The following is a 17,816-nucleotide window of genomic DNA, read 5'->3' as shown; positions in this document are numbered from 1 at the left end:
GTCTTTTTAAACTTGCTCCATGAGTCGCCGATCTTCAAGTATATTCCCCTGGAGAAACCATAGGAGCGACTATGGGAAAACGTGGGGAAACGTTTAGCTTTTTAGACCTGACATAAATGTATTGATACTGCAAATCTTTATTGATCTTAAGGAGTGTTATCTAGGGACTTATTATGTGGTTTAGGTGTCTAGGACTCAGTGATTAGGGTATTACAGCTATGGAATCTTCTCCATTTAGAGAGTAATACAGAAAGGAACTGCTTTGGACATCATTTACTGTATACCATCATTAGGTTTTATAGTATATAAGCAATAAAGGTTAAGTTTAGGATTTCATTTTCAGTTTTGCTATATAGGGAAAAAAGAAAACACCACTTTTCTTAGGTTTCACAGACCAATCTGTATAAATATGCTATGTTCTGGAAGTTACAATTTAGGGCCTATGGCTCCCTTTCTTTTAGAATTGATCAAAATTGTGTTAAAAAGTACTTTCTAATACCCATTTCTGATGACATTATACTTCCATTACCTAGGTAGCACAATGCTGTCTTTTTATTGTTACATGGCTCATCATTCCATTTTCCATTGTCTTTTTGACGTTTTATGTACATTTCCACACAGTCCTGCATTCTCCCTTTGTTATTTGGCTCTAGAGGTGCCCAGTTTTCTGCATCCTTTGTCAAAGATTTGTTAGTTCCAACCCAAGTCCAAACCTGATTTACTTTACGGATACCAATCCAGTAATAATCTTTGGAAAAGGGCAAGCTTTCCTCCAAGTATGAGATTTCCTCCTTATTCTGAATAGCCACCATGTCAGTATAGTGGGTTCGGCACCATGTACGGGCTGTATCCCATGTAAGAAGATCAGGGCCAACATGATATGTCCACGCAGATACTTCTACACCTTTCAAAAGACCTTAAGTGGAATATACAATATGAGAAAATATATTATATTACATACCCATATTCTAGTTTACATACATTATTTGTACATTATCATATTTTAAAGGTTGTATAAAATGAAAACAACTTGGGAAACATTTTGCATTTTATACATCAATGTATTTTGCAAATTTGAGTTACAGGTATGTATTATGCTCTTAAGGCGGTGTTCTCAACATTCTGAACCTTAGATCAACCTAAACTATATTAACTTGCTTACTCACATTAGCTCAAATAGTGTTTCCTCATAGCACTGCTTATCACTGCTGTGGGTTTTTTTGTTTCCTTCTTCATACCCTGCAATAATTTCAACTTCGATCTCTTTATGACAGATATCTTCTAAATAATGTGTATGTATGTTTTATGCCTTCCTATTTTGTATTTTGTGCTTATTTGCAAAGTTGTGTTTGGCCTAAGTAGACAGGGCCATAATAATTCTATGGTGGAACCTGGCGAACACTATCTTGATTATTCACTGAAGTGATCATTTGCCCAAATGAAGAACTAAACAAAATAGTACTCCTTTGGCAACCTAAAATGATTTTGTGGTGAATATGCTAAGGAGTGACAACTTTCATTTAAAGTACATAATCTTTCTTAACTTAAAGAAAATAAGTCACTTTTTTCTAAACCATATACGTTATGTACACTAAAAAAGTCATTTAATTGTATTTACATATAATCACTATATATGTACTAGAAACCTACCTTATGAGTGCATTATGTGAAGAGCCATCATGGCGTTTTTAAGGGTTTATATGAATATGCATAAACCATTAATAAAGTTGCTTTGTATGGGAGGCATGCAAAGAAACGAGAAGACTACAGAAATATTTATATGGGCGGCATCAACACAGTTTTGACCATTTTGAGTAATGCCTCTACTCTGATGCAACAAAACTCCTAGAAAGATATATCCTTAAGAAAAAGATTAATAAGAAACGTAGTATGACATGTATAAAAGAAACGTATGGATAGGTATGACTAACTTACCGCAACTAACAGCAGCAAAATATAGCAAGTTGAGAGACTTCCAACAACAACCAGTTCTGCCCCAAAGAGTGTAATCTTTCTTTGACTCCTGTGAGTTTGAATAGTGAGTTATGTTTTCATTGAACACATACATTATCTTATTCATTTGTTTGTACGAAATAAGATTTATTTTACCATTCTGTATGAGGAAGAAATTTCCCACTCAATTCTACTTCAAAATCGTTATCTACATATTAACTCAAAAAAAAACATACAAGAAAGAGATAATACAGTATACGGTATGCTCAGTAATGATATGTTTGTACACTAATAAAGATTCACTTACCCAATTAATTTACATTCACAAGCAGAATGATGAAAATATAAGAAATGGACAAAATTATTAAACCTAATGTCATCCTTAGCCAACAAGAAGTAGCTTCTTTCGTGTTAGAGGATTTGTGCACATTTTTCACATCCATGTTATTTATGTCTATTTGTAGCATGTGCATACATGCATATTTAGACCTTTGATCATAAGTAATCTGAATAAAAATATCTGGTAGTTCAGCAAATTATTGCCTTCTGCTTTCTATTTGTTGTTGCTGAGTGGATTAGGAGTTAACTGGTTTGATATTAACACGTGCTATTTATATAAGGTGATAACATTCTGATAAACCTGATACGATCATGCAATGTGCTATGTTTCACCTATTGTTCTGCACCAGTCCATGTGTATGAGCATGGATGTGTAAGTGTGTGTGTGTCATCATGCATATGTAGGTGCGTGTGTCAGCATGGATACGTAGGAGTGTGTGTCAGCATGGATATGTAGGCGTGTGCGTCAGCATGGATACGTAGGAGTGTGTTTATGGTGTTACTGTGACGGTGACCCATACTCCACACACTTGCACTAAAACACCCTCCAAACACAGCAAGTTTAGTTGATGCCAAATAGCTCAATTTTGGTCTCATTTGGCCACAACACGTTCACACAGTTCTCTGAATCATTCAGATGTTCATTGGCAAACTTCAGACAGTCCTGTACATGTGCTTTCTTGAGCTGGAGGACCTTGCGGGCGCTGCAGGATTTCATAGTGTGTTACCAATTGTTTTCTTGGTGACTATGGTCCCAGCTGCCTTGAGATCATTGATAAGATCCTCCCGTGTAGTTCTGGGCTGATTCTTCACCGTTCTCATGATCATTGAAACGTCACGAGGTGAGATCTTGCATGGATACCCAGACCAAGGGAGATTGACAGTTATTTTGTGTTTCTTCCATTTGCAAAGAACCACACTAACTGTTGTCACCTTCTCACCAAGCTGCTTGGCAATGGTCTTGTAGCCCATTCCAGCCATGTGTAGGTCTACAATCTTGTCCCTGACATCCTTGAACAGCTCTTTGGTTTTGTCCATGACGGAGAGTTTGGAATCTGAATTAGTGACTGATTGCTTCTGTGGACATGTGTCTTTTATACAGGTAACAAACTGAGATTAGGAGCACTCCCTTTAAGAGAGTGCTCTTAATCTCATCTTGTTACCTGTATAAAAGACACCTGGGAGCCAGACACCTTGCTGATTGATAGGGGATCAAATACTTATTTCACTGAGTAAAATGCAAATCAATTTATAACTTATTTGAAATGCGTTACTCTGGTTTTTTTTGTTGTTATTCTGTCTCTCACTTTGCAAATAAACCTACCATTAAAAGACTGATCATGTCTTTGTCAGTGGACAAACGTACAAAATCAGCAGGGGATCAAATATTTTTTTCCTTCACTGTATATATTAAGGGGGATAAAGTTTACATATAAAAAAAGCCAAGTGTCTTGGCAATATCCTTTCTCCATAAAAATAAAAAGTCACACATGTTCCATACAACAGGTATTTTCGGGAAAACAATTTATAAATTGAACCAAATAGCTAAATTACCTTAATCTTGATTCTACCATTGAAGAATTTTTTTAAAAAAAGCGTGAAAAGTGAATGTGTAGTGTTTGTGTTTTTATAAGTTACTACAGCAGGCTGTAGTGATTATGATGCTTGGATTAATACTTTAAGAAACAAATTTAAATGACTCATGTATCATTCATTTATATGGTTTACATTATATTTATAAAAAAAAATGTTTGTTGTGAATGTTGTATTATTTCTTTATTTAATTTACCAGTTTTCTATTGTTTACAAAAAAGAAATGTATGAGTTTCTGTTTTAACACTTTAATGGCAATTAAAAGATTCAATTTGTGTTTAAAAAATTGCTGTGTGTGTTCATTTTACTTATTTCCATAAAAAGGCCCACCAAAATCCTCAGCACCAGGCCCAGGTTGCTCTTAATCCGGCCCTGTATAAGTGAACATATTACTGATATCCTAACATATAGATATTGGAAAACATTTTCACCTGTTATGAGAGTAATCTGGCTTACTTTAGTTTTATGGAAAAGAGCATGTCATCTCTTATCCAGGAGGCCGCCTTTTTTGGAGACATTCATTTTTACTTTAGGAACCAGGACATGCTTTTGCGATGTTTATTTTATATTTTAAGTCTTTAAAGTGGGGGTGCAGCCTATAATCGGGGTTTAGCGCAGGAATGCGCAATTCGTATCGTCCGACGCCCAGGACATGTAGTTCCGGGTGCCGGAAGGGTGTATCTTTTTTTGCTTTTTCATTTAGCCCTGCTGCGGGCAAGCAGCTGGGTTAGGATCCAGATCCCCCGCAGCGCTGCAGGGGACCTGGATCCTACTCTCCAGCAGCCGGTGGACGTCTGCGTGACGCACGCAGACAACCTCCACTACTGGCATTGGTGGAGTGACATAACCTTCCGGTGCTCCACCATAGAATCCCCGGCGGAAGTGCCGGCAGCGGAGGTTGCCTGCACGCATTGTGCAGAAGTCCACCGGCCGGCCCTCCTGGACACCAGGGATCCTGGGGGTGTATTATTAAGTCTGGGAGGGTGGCATATCTGGGGGGCAGAGTGGCATAGCTGGGGGGCAGAGGGGCATATCACGGGAGCAGAGTGGAATATGTATAAGTAAGGTGCATTATGAATTAAGGGGGACCTTAAAATGGCTATTGGTTTTGCAAATTTCTGTTTGTATATAACATATTCTGACTAACTGCATAATAGATACCAAAAATACATGTATTCCTGTTTATTAGGTAAAATGCTGTTTTACCATTACACTGTGTACTTTTTCTTTAATGATACATTTTTGTTTAAAGTATCACCAAAGTTTTAGGATGCGGCCTATAATCGGGTGCGACCTATATTCAAGCCAATACGGTATATATCCAGAGAGCACTGCAAGTGATTTTGCCACCCGCAAGATGGCGGCGCATCCTTTAAAAAAATAACAAAGTTGGAAAAGTTCGCTAGAGGGTCTGCATACCCTCTTGAGAACTCTGGCTCCACTTGCAGGTTGAATACAGGTACTGCATTCCATCATGCAAGTCAAAAACAATAAAAAAAAATATAGAATAAAAAAAATAAAAATTGTAACATTTAAAAATAATTATGCATCAGAGGAACCATCCAGTTCCAGCAAAATATAAAAAAAGTCCAAAAAGAATAAAATAAATAAAAAATAAGTTTATTATTATGAGCAAGTGCTAAAATTAGCGCTGTATCTTCCCAAAAACCTTGACATGGAGTTAAAGTAAAGGCATTTCAAATGAGGGAGGGCTGTCACTGATCTCAAGCTGTACAGAGTCTCAGTTTGTGTGGGTGGATGAAAAATTAAAAAGCAGAATTATGGTTAAGGAAATAGTGTAAAAATGCTGAAAAATTATCAGATCTTTGGGCACAAAACACCCTCAATATAGAAGTGGTTAAATTACATAATATATACAGTTAGTCTACATTAGAATAAGGAGTGACCTTTTCCAGTAAAATGATTTTGCCACATTCAGCATGTGGTTTGTCAGGGATCTCTTATAAACATTAATTGGGGGGTGAAGTATGGCGATGGAGCGAGGAGTGTACTGGAGTATTTGGCACCCAGGGCAGATTCTGTATGTGGCACCCCCACACACGCAAAATTTAGTGTTGGAAAGAATATTTATTTTACAAATTTGTAAACTATATGTGAACTGGAAAAAAAACTAAGAAAAATAAATTAACTTATAAATTAAATAAGTTTAAATAAATAACATTCACTGATATGGTACAGCATTACCCTCATCACTATATGCTAAGCCAGACATTGAGGTGGTAGGCCTCTGCCCACCTCTAGCACCAAACTTACCTCTGCCCCTAAAAAAGCCTGCCTGTGCCACCTCTGCCCCTGAAGAAGCCTGCTTGTGCCACCTCTGCCCCTCTGAAGAGCCTGTCTGATGAGTGGCATCCGGGGCAGACCGCCCCCCTTTAGGTACGCTACTGGATGCAGCAACGCTTCTCGGCCTTTTGGCTAAGATCAAGTGTAGTACCCTGTGGGAATGGGGGAAACACTTGATCCTCTGGCCTTAGGGCCGGGAAAGCATGGAGCCCGAGGTGTTAAATTGCCCTGGCAGTAATGCTGGAGTCACCGTGTGCAGTATCGCACGCTGCTGCACACGGTGAGCGCACGTTTTGCACTTGCGGCCTTCTTGCACCTTCTTCTCCTTGCACCATCAGGTCTTGGGAGTCAAAAACGTGGGAACAAAAATCGAAAATTCCTCGCAGTGAGTTCAACATAACCGTGTAAGCCAGAAAAAATTAATTGGCACACGTGTAAAAACATAGTGATGTATAATTTAAAACAAATAAATAAGGGCAGGCCATTTCTGGCCTAGCCAGGTTCAAAAATAAGTTCAGACATAAGGAGGATTAAATAAATGCTGGGCCTGTTTATATTTTTTTTAAGACAGGCATAACAGAGAAAAACAAATCAAAACAAAATCGTTGTTCTTATAAACTAAACATCGTTCTCCAACCTAACTGTGGTTGGACTGCTTTTCCGTTACATGTAGCAACAGCACTTAGTACTTTAGCAGCTCTCGCTGCTCTCATGGAGTCACATGATCTCCTTGTGCTCAGAACAGGAGGCTATTTAACTACCCTTTTCATTAAATAGTGAATGCAGACAAGTACTAATGAGAGTGTGGTGGAATCCCTAACTGGATTCCCACCTGCTGTTCCACTGCTGCTCATAAACTGTGGAGTGGAGCACTGGCCCGCCCTACACTCCAAGTGCTTCACCCCAGGGACCCAAAAATACAAAATTTATCATGAAAGCAACATTCCAAACATTTTCCTGGGGCTGATAAAAACTACTGACAGTAGCCACCCTGCAAAATATAAGGGTATATATACACACCCTCCATTATTATCCCATGCTTTCTGTCACAATATCTATATCTATCTGTATATATATATATATATATATATATATATATATATATATATTTATCCACACACTCACTGCCACCTTCATTAGTTACACCTGCTCAATTGCTTCTCAACACAAAAAGCTAATCAGCCATTCACATGGCAGCAACTCAATGTATTTAGGCATGTACATGTGGCATCAGAATCGGAAAGAAAGGGTATTTAAGTGACTTTGAACGTGGCTGACGGGCTAGTCTGAGTATTTCAGAAACTGATGCCAGTGAGCGTGAGTTGTGTGGACAAAAATGCCTTGTTGGTGTCAGAGGAGAATGGGCAGACTGGTTCAAGATGACAGAAAGGCAAAAGTAACTTAAATAACCACTCGTTACAACCAAGGTAGGCAGAACACCATCTCTGAATGCACAACACGCTGAACCTTGAAGCAGATGGACTACAGCAGCAGAAGACCACACTGGGTGCCACTCCCGTCAGCTAAGAACAGGAAACTGCGTGATGCCATCATGTCTATATGGACCAAGATCTCTGAGAATGTTTCCAGCACCTTGTAGAAAGTATGCCACAAAGATTGAAGGGAGTTTTGAAGGGAAAAGGGGGTCCAACCCGGTACTAGCAAGGTGTATATATATACACAAACACATATACATATATCACTCCTCCCGCCCCTGCTTACCTCTCACCGTTGTTCAAAGTGGTTCAAAGTGGATACACTATTAAGCATTCAGAGTCAATAAATATAACAGGTGCTTTTATCCTGATGTCTTATCTTCAAATTTTCCTGGTGGGGAAGATACCACCTATTTTGCTCTATGTCAGTGAGCACAAGTCTTTTATTATTTTATGTTAATGTTATACATTGAGCACTATATATTTTTTGTTTTATCTATATAGACTTAAGGTGGGATCTTCTTTTTGCACCCCTCCAAGAAAAGCACCTTGAATATATGCCAGAGTGGGGATTGTTCCACTCTGTGCTGTTTTTTGGGAGTCAGATATGGTCTCTATAATATGTGAGTGTACATTTACATATTCACATTTTATCCACAGCACTCCAATATATTACACTATATTTCTGTCTTTGTGTGTACTCTGTAGTATGTATCAGGGTGCTTTCATACAAGCACTAAAACAGAAATGTATCTGCCATAGTTCAGCTATACTGAATACTTTGACCTTGTTATATGCAAAACGATTTATTAATTTTTCTTGCTACATTGCCAAGTCCCAAAAGTATGATGGCACAGTATTTTTAGCCAAGATTATTATTATTATTTTAGCTATATAGCACTGTCATATTCTGCAACACTATACAATAATATTCTACAATTAGCATTGTGCTGGAATTTTGCAGTACAACTAAAACATAATAGTGCACTGTATATTGCACTAAAATGCTATTGTCAAATAACTTTAGCATATTTACTACAATAGGAAAGTTACTATTAACCACAGGTTCAAAATATCACAAACAAGTAATTTAGGATTGTTCTTACCATTTAAAGAACTGTCATCGTCGAAAAGAAACAAACAAATTCCTCTGTAGGTGAATATACTTCCTCTAAAAGCAGAAACACTTGTGTGAATTTTTCTAGACTTCTGTAATGTTCTTTCTGGTAAAAAAATGGGTGTGCCATCACATAAAGAGATTTTCCTTCTGTTAGTGCCACTTAGATCCCAGCTGGAGCTATTAAATGTTCATACTACTCAATGCTATCACCCTATACCACTGGTTTGTTTAGAAACAATTACCATTTATTATTATTGATTTATGTAGAATTACATAATAATAATAATAATTATAGTCTGTAGAATTATAAAAACAACTATATAAACATATTGTGTCAATGTTAATATATGAATACATAATATTACTTGAGGGTTAATTTTCAGATATTGATTTTATTAATGTAGTAAGAAAAAATGCAGCAGCAAAATATGTTACCGCTCTGCTTGTTTAAGAATTAGCTGAAAATGTGTATTTAACCTTGAGCTATTACTTAGCTTATCTTATACCTAGTGATTGCTGTTGAAGATATTTCAGGGGCATTTGTGAATAATTTTGTTTGTGAATGTAAATTCTCACAGCAAATAACCAGTTTACTATTAATTATTATTGATTTAGTGGACATTTATACTGCAAAGGTCTGACCTCCATAGTGAGCTAAAGCGAGCTCTGGTATTCAATGTCATATCCCAGTACTCTGCAGGAAGAATGCCCCCAGCAGAGGTGAAGGCCCCATTGCCATGCTAGGTCTGGGGCAGCTAGGGGCACTGCCATGGGTCAGACCTTTTTTATTGGGGATGACCTCAAAAAATACACCACTGTCACCAATAAGTATAAAGTAATGAAATGAAGAAATATATAAATTCTGGAGCAATTTAACAAAAATGATATATTACAAAAAAATATATGTATGATTTTATATTTTTGCAAAATACATCTCTTTTCATACTTCTGGAAAAAAATTATACTCTCACTCTCTCTTAGGCCGCATTATTTTTAGTTTTTTTTTTTTTCTTGGTTTTACTAAGAGAGAGCATTTCACATTTCTGGGCTTCCTGCATCAAAGTCTCTAGGCTCTCCTTTTTCCTCTGTTTTTCCACAGGATCTAGAGCTATTTTCTATTACAATAGTACAAAAGAAACACATGCAACATTAAAAAGGGAATTTCATTTTGAAGTACCCCCCTGCCAACTATTTTACTGGCAACTTCACTTGCTGAGGAAACTTTTTTATTTTTTGGAACTTTGGGTCCTAATGGCCCTATTGAGAATATGGAGCAGTATAGTGGAAGGAGCATGAGGTGGGGTGGGGCATGGGGTTCTGCCTTTAAGTTTGTACTGGTCTCTGAGACACAATACATTGTCCTAAAATGACCACATACTACAACAAACAAAATAAAATGTAATTACTATTACAGCACCATCTAGTGACACAACATGAATGTAAAATGCATTAAAATGCCCACATCATACATAGACTTTAGAAACAATCTTATATCTACAAATGATTAAAAGAAAGCCATATGCATACATATCATAATGTACTAGAACAGTGCCATATAGTGACGCAACATAAATCTAAACAGTTTGATCATGCCTACATCAGTCATAGACCTAATGTGAAAAAACTACTATGCGTACAAATAATAAAAAAAAATGAAACTCAAATGCATACATATACCACAATATACACGTGAACAAAAATAAAGGCTAAATTCAAACAGTGTAAGGATAAAAATGAGTAAACCACTAAAATGAGAATGCCATCAAGGACAAAGTGAAAATAAAATTCTATTATGTAGTTATTATTATATTAAGGAAAACCTGAAAAGAATAATAATTGTAAATTTACTAAGAGCAGAACAAAATTAAATCAGAGCAACCAAAAGACTGGTCTTACCAAAAACGAAGTTTGAAAAATTGTATCCAAAAAGAAGATGAAATTATGTAGATATCTCCCGGACAGTCATAGGGAAGGATTTAAATCCACTGAACAATCAATATAGAAAGGAAAAAGGGGAATAAAAAAGTAATTTAATAGCTACAAATAAAAATCTGGGGCTATAGTAATCCCAGGAAAAATAGAGAGAACAAAATAACAATAAACTTGATGGCCCTTTATAAACAATATAAGGGATAAGCCACAGAGTAAGTGGCATACAAAAAGTTAAAAATGGGGCAATAGGAGGGGTATGTAGAGGTTGGGAAATACACTTCTATACTTGCAACCTAAGCCCTATCCCTGCCTACCTAAAAAGTGATAGCTTCTGGGTACAAGTGTATAAATTCTATCCTTCAAGCTGAAAAGACCTGCTATCACTGAGACCTAGTGAGGGATACTTCCTATCCATGGATTAAAGCCTCATTTCTAGAAAGAAGTACTTCTGTCCATGGGCACAGGATGATCAGATATCAAAATTCCAATGTGCACCTGAAATTAATAAAAAATTATAACTTTTTAAAAACATTTTATTGATATATATAAACACACTATTTGGACAAAAGTATTGGGACAACTGACCATTACACCAACAGGGACTTTTATGGCATCCCATTCTAAATACGTCATTAATATGTAGTTAGTCCTCCCTCTGCGGCTATAACATCTTACACTTCTCTGGGAAGGCTTTCAAGAAGACTTTGGAGTGTTTTGAGGAAATTGTGCCCATTCATCCAGTAGAGCATATGTGAGGTCAGGCATTGATGAGGACGAGAAGGCCTGGCTTGCAATCTCTGCTCCAGTTCAGATTTTTAAAATGTAATAATGTGACATATTAAAAAAAGTTTTTATAATATAAACATAAAAAATTCCTCAACAGCAAAATTTTAACAAATGTCTAGCAATTTTTGAATGCTTTACTGATTTATTTATATGTCATCCAGAGGCGTATATAGGGTATGGCACCTATGGCTCGTGCCATAGGCGCCATTTGAAGGGGGCGCCAGTGAGCGGCTTTTAAACGCTGTCATTTTTTTTTGATGCGGAGGAAAGAGAGGGGCGCCTAGCAACTTGACAGTGCCTTAACCAAAATAACAGACTTGGAGGACAGGAGCAGAAGGAACAATGTTAGGATATGGGGCATCCCTGACTCTATTATGCCTCAAGAACTAGAGGACTATGTTAAGGCCCTTATCTGGGCTGTGTTGTCCACCGTCTACCAAAACCCTCCTCTGCTTTTAAGGATGCTCCCAGAGATATGATCGCTAGGGTCCATTATTACAAAGTTAAGGATAACTTTTTAATTGCCTTTAGGAGAGCAAAGATCCCTGCAGAATTTCAAAATATAAAATGTTTCAAATTTTTCTGTCGACGGCACCACGTATGGGGGAGGGGCGACCCCTGGCGGTGGATTCAAGAACTGGCACTGAGCTTCACTCAGTGCTCAGTTATTGAGCTTGATGGAGCTATTTAGTTAACGCTGCAGTTTTGTATTGGATTCTTGTTACTGACCTCTGGCTTGATTTTTGCTGTTCCTGACCTCTCCTATCCCGACCTATTGGCTTATTTTACGGACTTTGTAGCTCTCTCCCACCCTGACCTTTGGATCTGCTACCAGACTTTGCTTTTTTCAGCCAACCTTCCCCTGTCTTCAGGAAGGTAGCCTGCATACTGAGTTCCCACCTTGTATCCTACAGCCTGACACAAGGACATGATTATTACATCTGCAAAGGGGGCTATTACCGTAGCTGCACTCCATCCATCGTGATTCATTGTATAGCATATCTCAATTTCTGTCGGGGATTCGAGGTGAGGAACCCAGTGTGCAGGATACCTCACAGCGGTGAGGACAGATGGCAATTCAGCAAGTCCAGGAATAAATAGCCAAATAGCGTAAACTGTGTTTATTAGCCAAGGTTCAGGAACGGAGAAATCAGCATAAACGATATTCAATAGCCAAGGGTCAGGAATGGAGAAATCAGCATAAACGGTATTTAGTAGCCAAGGGCCAGGAACGTAGAAGTCAGCATAAACGGTGTACAAATAGCCAAGGGTCAGCAACAGGAATCAATAGAAATAATCAGCAATACAATAGAGCTCCGTTAGGCACAATAACTGAGCACTGAGTGATACTCAGTGCTGGTTTTTAAAGCTACCACCAGTGGTCGCCCCCCCTCCGTGCGTAACGCCGTTGACGCGCGTTCCCCGCCTTCTACATTCAGGAATCCACAAAGAGAGGTGGGGGCGCGCGCGCGTCTATACACAGACGGCAAAGCAGCCGACAGAGCAGCAGTGAGGACGGCAGCGGCGTGGGAACTGGTGCCCGCCATTGGGGGTACTCAGGTGAGTCGCTTCGTTGGGGTCCTTGCTGAGGACCCTGACAATTTCTTAGGCATTAATGTATTTATTGTAAAAATTTTACTCAGACTGCATAGAAACTTATGCTTTCTCTTGTGCCAATTAATATTTTTAAAATTACTTTTTCTTTACCCCTAACATATATCTTTTTCTTCTTGTCTGTTTACAATTTTTTTGATATAGTTTTTTTTTTTTTTAATAACAGTAATATGGTGTTGAAAATTATATCACATAATGTTAGGGGGTTAAATATATGGCATAAGAGACAATTGCTTTATAAAGAAGCCAGATCTCTGCAGGCTGATGAGGTTTTGGAGCGCTTTCTGTGCACAATTGGGAATTCAGCTTTCCTTCTCCTTGGCTTTCCACCCCCAGTCCAGTGGTGCAGCGGAATGGGAAACCAAGCAATAGAACACTTTTTGCTTAATCTCGGACCACCACAACAACTGGGCTGACCTGCTACCCTGGACAGAGTTCGCCCGCAATAGTGCTCTCAACGTGTGGGTTATCACCATTCATGGCTAACTATGGGTTTCAACCGGCCATGTTGCTTGATACATTTGTGCCACAGGGCATTCCCGCATTGGAGGATCACTTAAGGGTACGCCAATCCACTTGGGTGCAGGTTCAGGACTCGCTCCAATAATCCATGCAACGTCAAAAGACCCAGGCCGATCGTAGGTGCTTGCCCACTACCACCTACCATGTCGGGGAGAGGGTCTGGCTGTCTTCTGGCAACCTTAACCTCCAAGTGCCATCCCAAAAACTGGCCCCACCGTTATGTCGGTCCTTCTGCAGGTCAACCCAGTGGCTAATGACTTAGATCTTCGCTCTAATATGCACATTTCAAATGAGTTCCACATTTTGCTCCTGAAACTGTTGGTGTGTACTCGCTTCATTACCTCATCCGTAGCCAGTATGTGTAAACAAACATGAGGAATATGAGATTCAGAGCATTATTGGTTCTCTTGTGTCTAGAGGCTACTTACAATATCTAGTTCACTGGAAAGGGTACGGTCCGGAGGAGGGCTCTTGGGTCCCCGCTACTGATGTTCATGCTTCCACCCTCCTCCGTCTTCCATACACATTTTCCCAATAGACCAGGGTACTGTCAAGGTTCTCAGCCTTACCCTACTCCTACTTGCTTTCTGCTTAGTAAACAGGTACACACCTCTACTTGATCACTTGTCAATTAGCCAGCCCCTTTTTGCTGTGTTCTGGTTATTCAAGCTGCTAGGTTCAGTACTTCACTGTCCTTACGTGGTTTCAGACATGGCATTCCTGCTGTTGCTACTTTTGATTCTGTTGATTCTTGTGTATGACCCTGGTTCCTGATCCTGGCTTCTGTTCCTGACTCCACAGCCTTCTGTGTTCCTGACCAGGCTTTTCTGACTACCTTTTTTGGCTTTGATCCCTCGGCTGTATTTTTGACATTTTCGGATTATTTTTACATTTATTTTTGTTACTCAATAATAATAATAATACAATCAATAATAGGATTACTACATGTATCTAGAAAGGAGCTAAACCTAGAATTAGTAGGGTGAAACTACCGTATTTGCTCGATTATAAGACAAGGTTTTTTTCAGAGCAAATGCTCTGAAAAATAGCCCTTGTCTTATAATCAGACCTCAAATAGAGGTCTGACTATGAGACTAAGATCCAGATCCCCCACAGCGCTGCTGGGGACCTGGATCCTCCTTTCTGGTACCCCCCCCCAAAACTTACCGGTGCTTCTGACTCCCCAGTGTGTTGTCCGGGCAGCGAAGGAAGGACAATAGAGTTGATCTGGCTACAGCTTACTTCACTTATTGAGGGACTGGATAGCTAGGAAATCCATTTACACGGATGAGAAAGAGACCAAAGCTTATAGAAGCCTTATGTTCCTATTGCATGTCAGATTAATTAATAGGTTTACTGTATATGTAAATTAATGTATCTATATCATGTAATTAAGACAATATTTATCTATTAATGGAGATTCAAACATGTAACAATCTATATTTTATAACAATAAAATGATTGTATATTCATAATTTAGCTATTTATGAATTTAAGGTGATTATTGTTTAATAATACTATAATATAATAATAAAATAATCTCTGGTACACTTCTATAAATATGTATGTATCCATATATCTATATATTATATGAAGTAAAATCTGTCCTTGTTAGAGGCCCATGCTGGCTATTCTGCGCTTACCACTGTTGCCATGGCAGCGCCGATACCGCATCTGTTTTGGTTTCATCTAAATATTTATGGTCTTACTGGTTTATGTTTTGCCTCTGGGGCTTCTGTATTTTTACATAAAACTTCCACATTCCATTTGCAAGTTAATGTAATTTAATGATGGATGTGTGATTCTTGCAGGAAAGGTGAGATCTTGCATATCTTTACTTTTGTGTTATTCCAAAAGTCACCTTTCCAGAGAGTCGTTGCTTTTCCTCTGGGGCTTCCATGTTTCTCTGTTCCACTTGCAAATTAATATGATGATGGATTCATGATTTTGGTGGTATAGCAAGATCTCAAGATATTCTTAGTGGGTAAGATGTTCTCTCTATTTATTTATGGAGATCTATGTATAGTGATTTTTGGGGGCTTTTAATACCCTCCATTTTTGTGTTTTTTGTGTATGCTGATTTATTATATCACAATTTCATTGTAAGCAAGAGCGGAGTTAGGAAACCAACTGGAATGGGCAGGGGGAAGTCAAGGCATATGCTCAATAGATAATGCCCAGCAATAAAAACACTGTGCAAAATATAATGTAGGCACTCCAAACTTATCTCAGCTTATGTAGCAAATGACAAAGCAGAACAAGGTGCATACTGCAGCATTGTCTGCATCAAAATAGGCATATACTAATAAAAGATGTATTGCACTCACTCTTTATTCTTAAGCACGTAAGTGTGAACTGTGTTAAGCTGTTTTTTTTTTGTGTCAGATGTGGTGTGTTTTGCCCCATGTGAACACTACTAAACGCTTACAAGCATTGGGTTGACCCTCAGTTAATATAAGTAACCAGTTTTTGCTCCATGGAGATCAGATGAAAGAAAATTCTCCTAACATTCTAGTTAAGTTGCCAACTTAGAAGCATCATTGGGGAACACTGTGCTGAAGGAAAACTGTGAGATCCTGAGTCGGGATGAACTTCCATTAAACTTTCTAGCCGTGTGAACACAAATCTATGCAGCTGGTAGTCAGGGCTGCGCCGATGCGGGAGCACGGGGTGCACAGAACCCAGGTGGCAGGGAGTGGAGTGCAGAGAGGGGCGTTGAGTGGTGGCTGGAAATGTTCTCCTCCGGTCCCTTCCACCACCTGGCTCTGCGTAGTGGTGCCATTGCTTGTTGAGGAGCTCTGGAATATCACATCACATCCTAGCACTCAGCAGTGAACCCGTTCACCATGAGAAGCAGCAGTGAGTACAAGGCCTAGTGCTCCCATCACAGGACCTCAGCAAGGTAAGTGAATAAGATGAAGGTGGGGCATAGTGAGAAAGGGTAAAGTTAACTAATGAGAAAAGAGAAATCTAAGAAGTCCCTTGTGTGCAACCTGGGTGCTGACAAGTCCTACGTGTTAGAGCTGGTGTTTGTACTTTCTCCAATAGAAGCCTTGAAGGAATGGCGCAATAAGATAGACTTTTTACTCTTTTTGGGTGGACAATACTAGCTATATGTTTCCCGTTATCCCTCCCCCTTGTTTCTTCTTGATGATATGCTGTTTGCACACATATTATTATTGAGAACCTACTTCTGCGGATTTTTCAACATCCTACAGGGGTTAAAAGAAATTCCCCCATTGGACCAATGCAGTTATACTGCAGATATCTCAAACACATGCCCCTCTATTATTTCTGAGAATATGGTGCATTTTTACTGTGGAAATGGAAAGCTATAGTGCCCCAAATATCAGCCCAGTAGACAGCAACTGGCATTTTTCAACATTCTACATGGGATTAAAAAAATTCTCCCATTGAACCAATACAGTTACACTGCACATATCTCAAACACACCCCCTCTATTATTTCTGAGAATATGGTGCATTTTCACTGTTGAAATGTAAAGCTATAGCGCCCCAAATATCAGCCCCGTGGCAGCAACTGGCATTTCTCAACATTCTACAGGGGGTTAAAAAAATTCCCCCACTGGACCAATACAATTACACTGCACATTTCTCACACCCCCCTCTATTATTTCTGAGAATATGGTGCATTTTTACTGTGGAGATTTAAAGATATAGCACCCCAAATATCAGCGCAGTACTTGATAAATGTCATATTTCAACATTCTACATGGGGTTAAAATAAATTCCCCCATTGGACCAATATATTTACACTGCACATATCTCAAACATACACCCCACTATTATTTCTGAGAATATGGTGCATTTTTACTGTGGAAATTTAAAGCTATAGCACCCCAAATATCAGTCCAATAGACAGCAACTGGCATTTTCCAACATTCTACATGGGGTTCCAAAAAATTCCCCCATTGGACCAATACAGTTACACTGAAAATATCTCAAACACACCCGCCTCTATTTTTTCTGAGAATATGGTGCATTTTTACTGTGGAAATTTAAAGATATAGCTCCCCACATTTCAGTCCAGTAGACGGCAACTGGCATTTTTCAACATTCTACCCATCCCATTTGCTATGTATTGGGTTGATATTTAGGGCACTGTATCTTTAAATTTCCACAGTAAAAATGCACCATATTCTCAGAAATAATAGAGGGGCATGTGTTTGAGGTATCTGCAGTGTAACTGTATTGGTC

General features: G+C 38.7%; 1 protein-coding gene across 2 annotated transcripts in view; it reads right to left on the bottom strand.

The window, feature by feature from the left end:
* SELP (selectin P) overlaps window positions 1-8,837 on the bottom strand; it is a 48,303-nt gene extending 39,466 nt beyond the window's left edge. For both annotated transcript variants that reach the window (XM_053470070.1, XM_053470071.1), the window contains exons 1-3: window positions 8,732-8,837; window positions 1,936-2,023; window positions 530-916 (exon numbers count right to left, since the gene is read on the bottom strand). In XM_053470070.1, coding sequence (XP_053326045.1) covers window positions 530-916; window positions 1,936-2,023; window positions 8,732-8,734 — 478 coding nt within the window. In that variant the 5' untranslated portion in view covers window positions 8,735-8,837. The remainder of the gene's footprint in view (window positions 1-529; window positions 917-1,935; window positions 2,024-8,731) is intronic.
* Between the last annotated feature and the right edge of the window lie 8,979 nt (window positions 8,838-17,816).

Source organism: Spea bombifrons, chromosome 6 (assembly GCF_027358695.1).
Source record: "Spea bombifrons isolate aSpeBom1 chromosome 6, aSpeBom1.2.pri, whole genome shotgun sequence".
In the NCBI taxonomy this organism is placed as follows: domain Eukaryota; kingdom Metazoa; phylum Chordata; class Amphibia; order Anura; family Pelobatidae; genus Spea; species Spea bombifrons.
Note: the sequence above shows the minus strand (reverse complement) of the source record. Positions and strands in the feature narration are given on the sequence as shown.